This window comes from Lithobates pipiens, unplaced genomic scaffold (assembly GCF_037356315.1).
Source record: "Lithobates pipiens isolate NorthernLeopardFrog02 unplaced genomic scaffold, aLitPip1_a1.2 Scaffold_10, whole genome shotgun sequence".
Lineage (NCBI taxonomy): Eukaryota > Metazoa > Chordata > Amphibia > Anura > Ranidae > Lithobates > Lithobates pipiens.
The window spans coordinates 34,305,275-34,319,684 of record NW_027507686.1 but is presented as its reverse complement, the minus strand read 5'-3'; the positions used below and the strand labels follow the sequence as shown (position 1 = coordinate 34,319,684).

Sequence of the window (14,410 nt, the reverse complement as noted above, 5' to 3'; positions counted from 1 at the left end):
TTTCAATGGCCCCTGTTCACATCTGAGCGTTCTGTTGCCTGAAGCAAAACGCTTAAAGATCAAAAAAAGTACATGAGCTTCTTTTTAGGCAGATTACAGGCGTTTTTATGATTTCTACATTGGTGACCTTTTTGACATTGTAGAAAATCGTGGCCAAAAACTGCGCGACTTCAGGTGCGAAGAGGAATATAGAAGGGTCTGCTGTGTGTAGAGGGGACCCCATGTCAGAAGAATATGGAGGGATCACTGTGCATAGTCTGGAAGAGAAGGCACCAAGTGTCAGAATATGGAAGGATCATTGTATTTAGGCTGGAAGAGAGGGGCCCCTTGTCAGAGGAATATGGAAAGATTATGGCGTGTAGACCAAAAGAGAAGGGGCCCATGTCAGTGGAATATGGAAGGGTCGCTGTGTGTAGACTGCAAAAGAGGAGACCCAACGTCAGAGGAATATGGAAGGATCGCTGTTGGTAGTCTGGAAGAGAGGTGACCTTGTGTCAGAGGAATAGGGAGAGATCACTGTGTGTAAGCTGGAAGAGAGGGGACCATGTGTCAGAATATGGAAGGATCCTTGTATGTAAGCTGGAAGAGCAGGAACCCTGTCAGAGGAATACGGAGGGATTACTGTCTGTAAACAGAAAGAGAAGTGTGTGTGTGTGGAGTGGTAGTTGTAGTGCAGGTGTCATTTGATCAATACAAGACAAAGTTTCTCTCTTGTATGAGACATATATCGCCCACTGAAGCAGGACGCAGCAAACTTCTGGCCATTGATTATTCCAGAACACGAGACAGAACTGAGAGGCCTCAGCTGCCATCTTTTATGAAAAGAGTAGAAGGACTGCATTCTTTATGTCATACAGAGACATTTATATTCCCTTTATTTGTGGAAAAGACATTGCACTGATATATGAAAACCGAAGCACACATTTTATAATAGCACCCATTATCCTCAGTGAGCACAGTCTCTGCTGAGAACCATTCGCCATCCTGGGGGCGTTGTGCATTTAAAAAAAAAAAAAAAAGAAGAGGTAAAAATAAAACAACAAAACTAACAAAAACTTTTCTGTACCAATGTCATGGCACGGAGTTTAAGAGGTGAAATAAAGCAGCATGTCACATGACTGAGATCAGCCAGTGCGTGTAAACGTTGCAACTGTCCACAATATTCCCTTCTGCATATCATACCATTCAGTTTTTGTACCCTGCACGGGTGAAATATTATCTTGGACGCACACGATGCCAATTATTTAGGAGAATGCAGTCGATTAGGTGACAGATGGTGACAGTGTGGGGCTCTACAATGCCATACAAAGGGCACCTGTTGTGGTTAGAGCCTTGCCCATCCCAATTGTAAGACAGGCTGCACTCCAAGAAAATCAAACACTGGCATTTGTTTTCATCCAGAAAAAAAGAACAAAGAGTCTGCTATGATTAAGCTCAGCGTTGTTAGTAAAAGATGTCAGTGGAGGGCCCAGATGGATGTCCATGTGAATAAAGTTACCAGCCTTTGATTTTTTTTTTTTTTTACTTCAGGATTCAGCTGGTCGTCTTCCTTGTATTTGTGCAGTTGTGGGTCATAGGATAGACCACTGCTGGTGTTTAGAGCCCAATTTTTCATGAAGGTGCTTCGGGGCAGTGTACCCCATATTCTCTAAAGCAGGCAAATGGTGATCTGAAGAAGTCATACAAGCATTGTAGTTCTCCTACATCTGTCAATGGAAACCCAAAAGTCCTGTGCAAACTGCAGCATTCACAACGCCTAGTTAACTTATAGAAACAGACTTCAAAAAGTAGGGCAGGAGATCTAACAGATGGAAGACAGTGATTGTTTCCAGAAAGAAATTCACCTGGAGTCATTTCTTTGAATGATAGGTCTTCACCCTCCATATTGCCAAACTTATTTTTCCATTGGATCCTGCATATTTGCCCACCAGAAAAAGAGAAAAAACAAACAAATACATATACTAAAAGACTTGAGATCTGAAGACATACAAGAAAAAAAAGCAGCATTAACAATTAAAAAAATACATTAAAAATGTGCAATATCTTACAGTGCCAATAATAATAACAAAAAATACTAATTCTATTCAGTTAGAGTTGCATTAAAAAAAAAATGAAACAATGGAAGCCTAAAGCTCATGTACATTCCACAGGGGTCTTCATTCAGTGGATCTCCCTGAAGGTGAAGCTCTAAGGCCGCCATGTTCGAGGGCAGTGTTGGATCTCAGTGATCTACAACTTAATGAAGGAGCAGTGCCCTTAGATCTCTATGGCCCAGATGAGGGTGAACCACATTCCATGGCAATGGCTAATGTTGGCAATCTACAAATTAATAAGCATGTAGTGCGCTTTGATCTTTAAGTCTTGGATGACGAGTGACTCATGTTCCAGGGTAATGGCTGCCCACGATGACCTACAGATTAATGACAGTGCAGTGGCCCTAGATCTCTATGTCCTGGATATGGGTGAATTGTTTTTTCAGCATGGAGAGGATTCATTGTACAGTACTCCACAGCATATACTGCCTGTGACCACAGCTCCCTCTCCGCTTACTGTTCAGTTCTTACTGGATCTAGAGCTTGCAATGTGCCCACAGTATTGGATTGGAAGCTAAAGCATTGGAGATGGGCACTGGCTATGTATTAAAGGAGGATATGAGCAGCGAGAGGGAATGACGGAGGATTCGATGATCGGCAGTACATGAGCAGTGATAAGGAATGTGATATTCAAGTTGTTTCTTGTAGATTTCAGCCCATCAGGTCCACAAAGATGGCCTTTGTAGTGGTTTGTCCAAAGATGAATGCTCCAAGTGTTACCATGGCAACACCATAACAGATCATGGCCCACCAGCTAAAAGAGGAAGGGATATAGTTAGCCGAGACAGTCCTAGTCTATAAGCCTACCTACATACAGTGCTTTGACCCAGTACACATCAAGAACCCACTACTGGATGCAGAGAACACCCCCAATGCAAAATATACCCCCTTCTTCATACTATCCGCCTGTCAACCAGTCTGTGCCTCAAACACACAATACTTCCCGGTACCAACCCTGTGACACACACACACACACACACACACACACACACACACACACGTCCATGTCAGCACCCAGCCTGCACTCTATACACACTATCCTGTCACACAGTCTGTGCCCCAAACACTGTCCCTGGCAGCACCCAGCCTATGCCCCAAACACGATCTCTATCACTCACACTGTGAAACACACTGTCACTGGCACCCACCCCCTTGAGAACACGCTCACAAACACACACAGTCCCTCACCCACCCTGTGGAGCACAAAACCATCATCCCTGGCACCCACCCTGTGGAGCTCACACACACACACTTCAATACCAAGCCTGTGCCCAAAACACTGTCCCTGACACCTACCCTGTGGAGCACACAGCAATCATCCCTGAAATTCATCCTGTGGAGGGCGCACACACAGTCCCTGACACTCAGCCTGTGTCCCAAACATGGTCCCTCACACCTACCCTGTGGAACACAAAAGTATCATCCCTGGCACCCACCCTGTGGAGCACACACAGACACTAACACCAAGCCTAAACACAGTCTCTGGCACCCACCCTGTGGAGCACACAAGCTTCATCCTTGGCACCCAGCCTGTGCCCCAAACCCTGTGCCTTTCACACTTCCTGTAAAGTGTGCGCGCACACACACACACACACACACACACACACACACACACACACACACACACACACACACACACTTTCCCTTGCACTCACCCTGTGATACACACCACCCCATACACACACCCTCACACTGCCCCACTATCCATTTCACACCTTGTACTGTTAATTACTGATAATTGATTGGATATTGTATGAATAATTCACTCTTACCTTTTGCTCTTTTGCTCCTGAATCTCAGAAAGTTTCAGATTGATGAGACACAGACCTGCTCAACAGACAAAAGATTTTCATCAAAATTAGGAAATCTGCCTGATATCAACCCAATTTACAACAGAGGCATAACACAGGAAATGGGGGGGGGGGGGGGGTTGTAGAGGACTATGTATAGATCTCCCAAACTACATACTAAAGACCAAGGAGCCACATAAAGGAGTACATCATCAGCTTCTGCGCATCTATATCAGAAGAAGACTCTACTTTTGGCAGTCAGGGGCGTCTGATAGGCAAAAGCTTAACAAAGTGGAAGGAGTCAGCAGTATGTTACGGAACAACCCCTGACACCCAGGAAAAAAAAAAAAAAGAAGAAGAAGAAGAAGATACTATTGCTGATAGGGAGCTGTAAAGACGCCTCCTAAGTTACTCTTCTCAGCAGCTCCTTCTTTAATGTGGAGACTGTGGTTGGAAAATTTTCTGCACACACATCCCTGCTGCAGACCATAGAGGGATAAAGGTAATCTCCCTGATTTATGCATGCACCACTCCTCCAGGACATCTGTGAGTGCAATATTGAGTTTATCCATTACATGCCAACCTGATTTAATACTCAAGGTACTTGCTCCTCTCTCTCTTTATTTTGCAGCCTCTTATACAGCTTTGTGGGAGGATGAAATGGAGACAACTTTGATAAACTAGCAACAAGTAAACACTGGCAATGGTTACATTTCTGTTTTTAGTATGCTAACTAAAATCTACCTCACATTCCATCTATGATGGAGCCTCAGCAGACAAAACATGAATGATGTCACGATGAGTTACCCCCCTCTTCACAACACCCTGCAACAGAATATGTGCGCCCCCCCAACCTGTTCCACAATGTACATCTAACCTGGAAATACAAAAATGAAGCAGGCTGCCAGTCCTCCGACCAGGGAGATGACTCTGCCTATATCTGGGATGAACAGCGCCAGCAGCAACGTCAGCACAAACCAGATTAGTGTCTGCAGGATTCGTCGGCGCCGCTCTCGCCGTGGCTCTTCCCCTGCTTCCTGAGCAGTAAATCTCAGCCAGAGGCCCTCCAACACCGCCCTGCGGACAGAAAATGGCACCATCAAAAACAGGTCACGATAGTAGACACCCCTTCACCTATCTAGCCAAACAAAACCTTTTTATGGGCTCAGGGTCCGTATTGATCTACAGAAGGTCTAGCCTCCATCCGAGCATCCTGCTCTCATGACTCGTCTGAACCCTTGCCTGGGAAAATGCAGCTAGCGTGTTCCCAGTTTCCAGCGACGCCCTCAATCTGAGCACAGCATGGCCAACCAATTATTTTTTTTTGGTCTTCTAGTTCAAATGCATCTTCATCTCTGTCCAGTAAGGGATTTCACATGCAAGGTTATAAGCTGCTAGCATTAATCACTGCGTTCTCCATCAGAACACAATGGCTCAGGAGGGATTTCCTCATCAACACGGACCATGTTGTCGCTTTGTCTATGGCTGGCCTTCGTGGCATGCATCACATTAATAAAGCAGAGGGGGAGAAGGCGATAGAGCAAGCAGCATGTCTTTAAACTATTAACAAAAAGGGACTGCTCTGTTTTCTCAGTTTAGAAGACTGGTGCAGGTTTTATGCCAGTGACACTGTTAATTCCCACCCCATGCGTGTAATCTATTGACTTATCTATATATTTACCACCACTGTGTACCCAGCTGTTTTACTGGAGCTTTCCTTTATTTACAGGGCAGTCAGTCCAATGTTTGCCTGCTATGTGAACAATCTCTGGGGACAAACAACAACCTCAATATGGCAACAAAAACAGTAATTGTGAAAGGGGAAGCTGTACATGAACATTGAGATCCAGTGAAGATGACATGGCAAAAAGCAGCAGATGAAACTGACCGGCCGCAGTAGTGAAGAATCGGGTAGGAAGTGAGCACGCATACGATGATGAACGCACGGGCCACAGCCACTGGAATGTCATTAGATGGGAAGGAGAGGAGGACATCCTGGTCCACACCGGAGCCAAACAGCAGGTACCCGCAAACACCTAAAGGAGGTGACAATGAAGGGACAAGACATGGTTACATCATATGGCAAAGGAGCTCATAATACACAAAAAGACCGCAGAAGATTTTCACTATGGCTGGACAACTATTATTTCATACAGATATTAAACCTTAATTCGCTGAACAGACAAGAAGAAAGGTTAATGCGTTTGGCCGCAGAGAGTTCCTGTTATGTGGAGTCTCTAAGACCCTACAAGGACTCTGCACAGCCCAAAAAAGGCTCCTCCCCCACAAACCACAAGAGATAGAAAGGACGCACGTACATTATCCTAAAACCATAACTTTATTGTTAAAAAGTGGTATTATACTCACAAAATCATAATTGAGTTAAAGCTCATCACATGGTACAGCATCAAAATGAATTGCATGGTACGGCATTGTTCAGTCCATAGTGCATCAAAATCTCAGGCATGAGGTGAAGACCCAATAGGCCAACACGTTTTAAACATCTTAAAACAAAAAAAAAGAAAGTTTGGCTCCATGGAAGAGGTTTAACCTTGAAATATATTAGCCTATTGGGTCTTCACCTCCTGCCCAAGATTTTGATGCACTTAGGACTGAAGGATGCTGTACCATGTGATGAGCTTTTAACCCAATTGTGATATTGCGAGTATAATACTTACCACTTTTTAACAATAAAATTATGGTTTTAGGATAATGCACTAGGTTGTTGGGCCCTTTCTTTCTTTTTCTTGTGGTTCTAGAATACCAGACTAGCCCAGTCTTTAAAGGGCAGCAAGACATGGCTTATCCTTGTTGAACCAAGCACAGGAGAATTTGTGTTTGTGACCATTTGTCCTCCCTCACAAAGTAAGAACCTAAAATGTGATGATTGGCTGCAGAGTATCTGTTATGTAGAGCCTATAAGACTCTAGGACAGTGATGGCAAACCTTGGCACCTCAGATGTTTTGGAACTACATTTCCCATGATGCTCATGCACTCTGCAGTGTGGTTGAGCATCATGGGAAATGTAGTTCCAAAACATCTGGGGTGCCAAGGTTCACCACCACTGCCCTAGGAGGACTCTGCTGGCCCGACATTAGGCTCCTACCTCACATAAGAACTAATAATGTAATTGGTTATAGAGTTCCTCTTATGTGGAGTCTATAAGACCCTAGGAGAACGCTACCTATACAGTATGAAGAATGTTCCAGCTTACCTGTCCCCGTATAGACACTCAAGGCAATAAACATGGCGATGGTCACTATAATCCCCCAGCGTCGTATGTCTTGCTGCTGCATACTGCCATACACGGGGACACTACTGACATGGCACTGTGGACACAGTGGGAGGAAGGTGAGGATGGGTACACACACGTCATTACTGGATAGACACCAAAATAATATCTGCACACCTGATATCCAAAGCAGATGGTGGGGACAGCATTGAAGACTGCAATCCAGGAGGAGGCCCTGAAGAGACAAGAGGAATGTCAGCAACAAAAGACATGCAGACAACGGGAAGACCAGACACAGGATAAGAGACATGGAGGCAGTGGGAGGACAAGACACAGAGGGAGAGAAGTGGAGGCAAGGGGAAGACAAACCGAAGTGGGGGGGGGGAACAAGACAGGGGAAGAAAGGACGACACAGGAGAAGAACAATACACGGGAAAAGAGAGGCAGCGGCAGGAAAAAAGTGACATGAAGGCGGGGGGGACAAGGCACAGGGGCAGAGAAGCTGAGGCAGGGGGAGGACAAGACAGAGGGGAAGAAAAGCTGAGACAGGTAGAACAAAGACAGGAGGGAAGAGACATAGAGGCAGCGAGAGGACAAAGACACACAGAAAGTGACACGGAGGCAGCAGGGGGGACAAGACACAGGGGAAGAGAAGCCAAGGCCGGGGGAGGAAAAGACATGCAGAAGAAACATGGAGGCAGCATGAGGACAAGACACAGGGGAAAAGATGTGATGGCAGGGGGAAGAGTTGTGGGGGCACAGGAAAGAGGGGATGTGTGAGCAGTACCTGGATGGAATATACGCCGGGATCTGCTCATGTGGCTGGGCGCAGCGGAAGATGACAATAAATGTCACATAACATGTCCCGAGAACACTGAGTGAGCTGCAAAAGACAGGTGACTGTCAGAGATGTAACAGGAACTCAACACAAAAGACAGAAAACAGAGAATACCCCCCCACAGGGGCGGCTGATCACTGTGTGCCAATTTATTTAACTGCTTTATCATGTCTTCCTGTGCCTATGAGGGGTACCCACCATCCCTGCACTGAGTTCCCGGGTCTGCACACCTACTGTGCCTACCATGAAGAGTTCTCCCCCTTCCTGTGCTAAGTACCTGGGTCTGTATACCTGCTGTGTCCATTATGAGGGGATTCCCACCATCCTTGTGCTGAGTTCCTGGATCAGCACACCTCCTGTGCCTACCATGAGGAGTTCCCACCATTCCTGTGCTGAGTACCTGTGTCTGTATACCTGCTGTGTCCATTATAAGGGGATTCCCACCATCCTTGTGCCGAGTTCCTGGATCTGCACACCTCCTGTGCCTACCATGAGGAGTTCCCACCATCCTTGTGCCGAGTTCCTGGATCTGCACACCTCCTGTGCCTACCATGAGGAGTTCCCACCATCCCTATGCTGAGTTGCTGGGTCTGTACACCTGCTGTGCCCATTATGAGGGGGTTCCCACCATCCCTATGCTGAGTTCCTGGGTCTGTACACCTGCTGTGCCCATTATGAGGAGTTCTCACCATGACATTATAATGAACCCCCCTAAATACGGACATGGCTGGCTCACCTTGCATATTTTTGTACACTGATCTCGCGTGGCAGAGACAGCGGCAGAACAAATAAAATTCCTGTGATGGTGATTGTGAACTTCCTGTCGGCATACCAGGGAACACTGCTCCCCGCCAGGGAGTGCATCATGGCTCCAATAACTGCACACAAACAGCAGAGACAGGGCAGAGTCAGTCATGCACAGAACACAGATCTCATTCTAGGCTGACGTTCCTGTACAGGATGGCAGTCAGTCCCCGTAAGAAGGAAGCCTTGATGGGGCACCTGACTGGCAGCTGCTCCATTAGGAGGAGACAATGTCACCCTGAAGAGGACTGTGTCCACCCTAGAGTTGCCACCTCATCCCTTTAAACCCGAACACCTTTGAATTACACAGGTTCTGAGGATAATTGAATGCAGAATAAGGCACCAAGTGCGTTTAAATTGCCACCTTAATCAGCCACAGAACCTGTATAATTAATATGTGTTCGGGTTTAAAGGGATGAGGTGGCAACCATAGTCCACCCACGTACAAAACACAAACACTGCTACCACCGGCGACATTACTCCAGCACCACATTGGCAAAAGGGACTCACGTTTGTCGAGTTGGTCACCAATAATGATGAAGAAGGCGATGCATGTCCCGAAAGTGTAAACGGCGATGAGAATCTCACACAGCACACCAGTAAGCCGGCCGCAGATCCCACGTACCACCTCCTGGTACGTCCGCTCACTGCAGGCATCTGCGCAGTGTGCCAGGATCACCAGACCACTGATGATGAAGAGCAGCAACACCTTCAGGGGGAATAGACAACGCATACTGTCATGGGGTGCAAACAGATAATAAAGTGACACGGCAGGGGGAGGCGAGATCTTGTGGTGGAGCGCACTTACCAGCTGCAGCACGATACCAGCCGTAACTCCTCCCGCAGCATTGAAGGCAGCTGGGAAATTCAGCAGACCGGCTCCCAGGGCGGCATTCACCACAATGAAGACGGCTCCGATGGCAGACGTCCCTCCGACCAGGCTTCGGGTCTCCGGGACGATGGGGCTCTGCAGGAGGCGAGCCCGCTCCCCGGCGTCCCACGAGTAGTCGTCATTGATGGCCACATTCCCCAGGGACATTGTACTCGGGAAGAGGGAGAAACCATCCGTGTGTGTGCTGTGCCAAAAGAGAGAGAGACAAACAGTCACATGACTGGGCAGGGTCACATGACCAAAGCACACACTATAGCCCCTCCCGGACTGAAAGCAGCTGAGCCGACACTACAGGAGTCACCTCTTCCCCTTCTAGAGAAACTCTGACATCAGGAAAACTGGATCAGGGGCCACAGACCTACAACTGGGGGAGGGGGAGATACTCTATCATGACAGCATACCCCCCTTCCAATATGAGGGGAGGAGGGGTAATATGAGGGTGATATAAGGGGGAGGAAAGGTCTACAAGGAATATCATGGGGGGGGGGGGGTGAGGAGTTATATGAAGGATACAATGGGGAGGAGGAAGGGTATTAGGAGTATTATGAGGGGTATTATGAGAGGAGAAGAGGTATGATTGGGGGAGAGGTATTATGAGGGAAGGAGGGGTATTATGAGGGGGAAGGGGAATTATGAGAGAAGAGGTACAATTGGGGGAGGGGTATTATGAGAAGGGGAGGGGTATCACATGAGGAGGAGGGGCATTAGGAGTATTATGAGGGAAGGAGGGGTATTGTGAAGGGGTGGCGGGTATTAGGAGCATTACGAGGGGAGGAGGGGTATTAGGAGCATTACAAGGGGGAGGGGTATTACGAGGGAAGGAGGTGTATTAGGAGTATTAAAAAGGGAGGAGGGAATATTGGGAGTATTACGAAGGGAGGAGGGGTATTAGGAGTATTACGAGGGGAGGATGGGTAATAGGAGTATTATGAGGGAAGGAGAGGTATTAGGAGTATTACAAAGGGAGGCGGGGTATTACGAGTATTACAAAGGGAGGCGGGGTATTATGAGAGTAGAAGTACAATGGGAGGAAGAGGGATATTAAAGACGAAAGGATAGTTGGGGGAGGGGTAATTAAAAGGAGGAGTAATAATGGGGGAGGGGTGAGGATAATGAAAGGAGGAGTATTGTGGAGGGGGTACACTGAATGGGGGGAGGGGTAGTAATTTGGGTCGGAGTTATATTCGGCTTCCCTCACCTGACCAACCGTTCCTCGCCCGCCACGTGACCGCTCCCTTCTATCACATGACCGCCGGGAGCTGTAGGGAGGAGGTGTACTTCCGGTCCACCTGTGCGCTGGGAGGGGCCTCGGGGGACATAATGATTGGAAACTTTCGGATAGCCCTCAGCATGTCGTGTCCCTATCCTGCGTGCGCGTCCCCGACAATTACAGCGCGCGCTCCGCCATTAAGAGAGGTCACATGAGATAGGGCAGTTCTGACCCCGCCCATCATTTACAGCAGTCTCCGCCCCCTCCCCGGATTGTGTTTCCTCCACTGGGATAAGTCCTACCGTTATCCCCGCCTCAGCCCCAGTGAAGAAGCAGCAAAGTGATGAGACTCCTCCCTCTGCTCTTATTAGCATATGTGCAGGCAGCTTATCTGATTGGTTCTCAGTACTTGCCCTTCACAACACTGTATAGGAAGGTGATGGCAGGAAACTCATACAAAGTCCAAGTCAGGTATTTATACTAGCTGTGACTGACAAGGGCAAACCTGGAGATAATTTATTATACTGCCCACCCTAATATCACCTCTCCAGCACTCCCCCCCCCCCCCCCCCATACCCAATGTCCCTGCTCCTCCCCTACTAAACACCAGTTGTCACCATCCCTCCCTCTGAACACCTGGTGTCATAGCTTATGCCCCCCCAATACTTGCTCCTCCCCCTCTGAACACCTGCTGTCCTTGCTCCTCCCCCTCTGAACACCCGCTGTCCTTGCTCCTCCCCCACTGAACACCTGCTGTCAATGCTCCTCCCCCACGGAACACCTGCTGTCAATGCTCCTCCCCCACAGAACGCCTGCTGTCAATGCTCCTCCCCCACTGAACGCCTGCTGTCCTTGCTCCTCCCCTTCTGAACACCTGCTGCCCTTGCTCCTCCTCCTCTGAACACCTGCTGTCCTTGCTCCTCCCCCTCTCAACACCTGCTGTCCTTGCTCCTCCCCCACTGAACACCTGCTGTCAATGCTCCTTCCCCACTGAACACCTGCTGTCAATGCTCCTTCCCCACTGAACACCTGCTGTCAATGCTCCTCCCCCACTGAACACCTGCTGTCAATGCTCCTCCCCCACTGAACACCTGCTGTCCTTGCTCCTCCCCTTCTGAACACCTGCTGTCAATGCTCCTCCCCCACTTTACACCCGCTGTCCTTGCTCCTCCCCTTCTGAACACACTTGTCACTGCTCCTCCTTCTACTGAATACCCAATGTCTCTGCTCCAGAGTCACGTGAGAGCGCTCAGGTCACATACTCCTCACATCTGGAAGTGGCAGGTGTGTTACAATGGTGGACATAGAAGGGGGGGGGGGGGGGGGGGGCTGTATAAGATGGCTTTACACTGGAGACTGTGGCCAGAGGGGGGAGGTGGCAGGGCCTCTTTAACCCCTTCCTGACGGAAGGTCAAACAAACCTGAACCCAATATCACAGCTTTCATGTGTTATAAATCATTTTGACCAGTTCCTGTATCTACGTGAAGTACACCATGTTCTGTTCTGTTCATGACACATCCAACAACCTTCATAGAGCGATTAATGATAATGGAGACCGCAAGACCCAAAATAGTCACCTTGAGACCTGAATTTATTTTATTCTACAGGTGTGCAAAATATGGAAACTGGCTGAGGCTGTGCAAGGGTTAAATCAATGTCACTGGTATTAATGGAAGGGAAATTCCCAGAATACCATGTACCGTCCACTAAAGGGTTTTCATGCAAAGGCACAGTCAGATCCGTAGAAACATCATAGGCTCGATTTACATATATTCATGTTGCTTTTGAGCATTTCTGCAGTGCTTTTTTTTTTTTGTGTGCTGTACATTCACTGTGTATAGCTGGTTGCTAAGGAGCAGGCCGGGAAGCCAGCCGCCGCATCCCTAACAACCGATGAGTCGTCAGCTGTCAGACAGCTGAATGTAGAAAACAAAATTGCCGGAAAATAAATAAATAAAAAACAGTGTAATGTTTTAATGTGACAACACTGAAGAAATGACACTTTGCTACAATGTAAAGTAGTGAGTGTACAGCTTGTATAACAGTGTCAATTTGCTGTGCCCTCAAAATAACTCAACACACAGCCATTAATACAGTAGGTCTTGGCGCTGTTTCTTAAAGTTTATCAACCTATGTTTAAATAACACTTTTTACAAGGTGGGAAAAACTATAATCTAGGCTAAATATACTTCATATAAAATGGCCTATCCCAAGGTATTACATACCCTTACTTTAAGTACCACAGGGAAAAATCTATTTCTTTTATACGAAAGGAAAAAAGGGATTTTTTTTTTTTTTTTTAAAGTATTTGTACCAAGAGTCTCAGCCTGCATTTAGATCTTATCCAGAAAATTGTATTGGGGTTGTTATCTTATCTTAGGCTCCATGCAGACTGAGGCTAGGTTCACATTGCAGCGATGCGGGAACGCCGCAAATCCACATCGAATGCCTCCCAGGGGCAGTTCACACTGCCCGATGCGAACTGCTGGGAGTGTCAGTGAAATGTTAATGACACCCCCAGATCAGTTCGCATATCGCAGTGCGATCTGCAAACTCGGACAGGAATCTGATCGCATGGTGTGAACACCCATGTGACCCGATTCTGCTGCGGACCTAAAAAAGGGTCCTGTGCGATGCGAATTCAGCCATACTATCTGTATGGCTGAACTCGCATCGCACAGAGATCGGATGTGATTTGCACTGCAGTGCGAATCACATCCGGTTCTCGTAGCCGCAGCAGTGTGAACCCAGCCTGAAGCTCAAAAAAGCTTTTTCTGGATGCCAGATTGCTGGCAGAAAAAGCTGGTTGAAAAATGTGCTTTTAACAGCGTTTTGTACTAGCGTTTATGGGCGTTTTCAATAAAAATACACAGAGGACACTCCAAAAATCCCATAGTGCATTCCAAACTCCCACAATGCATTGAAAAAAAAATAGAATGCCGAACACTAATTAACGTGTGTTTATAAGCGTTTATCGGCGTTTGGCCGTGAAAAACAGCACTTTGAACGCAAATTTCTGGCGTTCAGAAAAAAGCCCATAAACTCCACTGCTCATAAGCTAAAAAAAATAAAAACATCCATGTGTGCATGGACACAGAGTGGAGTTTATGGGCTTAAAAAAAAAAAAAGCCCAAACTCCAATAAACTGCAGTTTATGAGCTCCAGTGTGCATGGAGCTTTATATTAGGCAAGACGGCATCAGATGACGTCACATGTATGAAGAACAGAAAACTTTTTAGAAAATATTTCTAAAAACAAAGCCCTGTGTTAGGGCCTCTGCGTTTTTTTTATGTGCAAATCCCCAAATAAATTTGATTGTTTCTAACATGTTGAAAAAAAATCAGTGATAATCCTTCTGTGAATTTCCAAAGGGAAAAAACCTATTGGAGGTTATATAAATTAATCCAACAGGCTCCTTTCTAAAAAGTGCAAAATAATAATATAGAGCAGACTGATACATAAACGCCAGCACAATGAAGTCTGAGGTCTCGTCTTTTTGCTACACAGTGGCATATACTGTGAAGGTGCAATACCCTGGGAGGGGTTAGA

General features: G+C 47.0%; 1 protein-coding gene across 1 annotated transcript; it reads right to left on the bottom strand.

Moving 5' to 3' along the window:
- Window positions 1–840: 840 nt before the first annotated feature.
- SLC38A7 (solute carrier family 38 member 7) lies at window positions 841–11,031 on the bottom strand. Its single transcript, XM_077453658.1, has 11 exons — window positions 10,849–11,031; window positions 9,567–9,834; window positions 9,269–9,467; window positions 8,691–8,832; window positions 7,904–7,999; window positions 7,294–7,351; window positions 7,099–7,213; window positions 5,772–5,919; window positions 4,761–4,960; window positions 3,866–3,920; window positions 841–2,847 (listed from the first exon to the last, which is right to left on the bottom strand). The coding sequence occupies exons 2-11, from the start codon at window positions 9,795–9,797 to the stop codon at window positions 2,745–2,747; spliced, it is 1,347 nt and encodes a 448-aa protein (XP_077309784.1). The 5' UTR covers window positions 9,798–9,834; window positions 10,849–11,031; the 3' UTR covers window positions 841–2,744.
- Between the last annotated feature and the right edge of the window lie 3,379 nt (window positions 11,032–14,410).

Coding starts and splice junctions, on each gene's coding strand:
- SLC38A7 (XM_077453658.1), bottom strand. CDS start 9,797: ATGTCCCTGGGGAATGTGGCCATCAATGACGACTACTCGTGGGACGCC. Junction 8,000..8,690: donor AGTGTACAAAAATATGCAAG/GTGAGCCAGCCA, acceptor TGTCTTTTGCAG/CTCACTCAGTGTTCTCGGGA. Junction 2,848..3,865: donor CAGGAGCAAAAGAGCAAAAG/GTAAGAGTGAAT, acceptor TTCCTCTTTTAG/CTGGTGGGCCATGATCTGTT.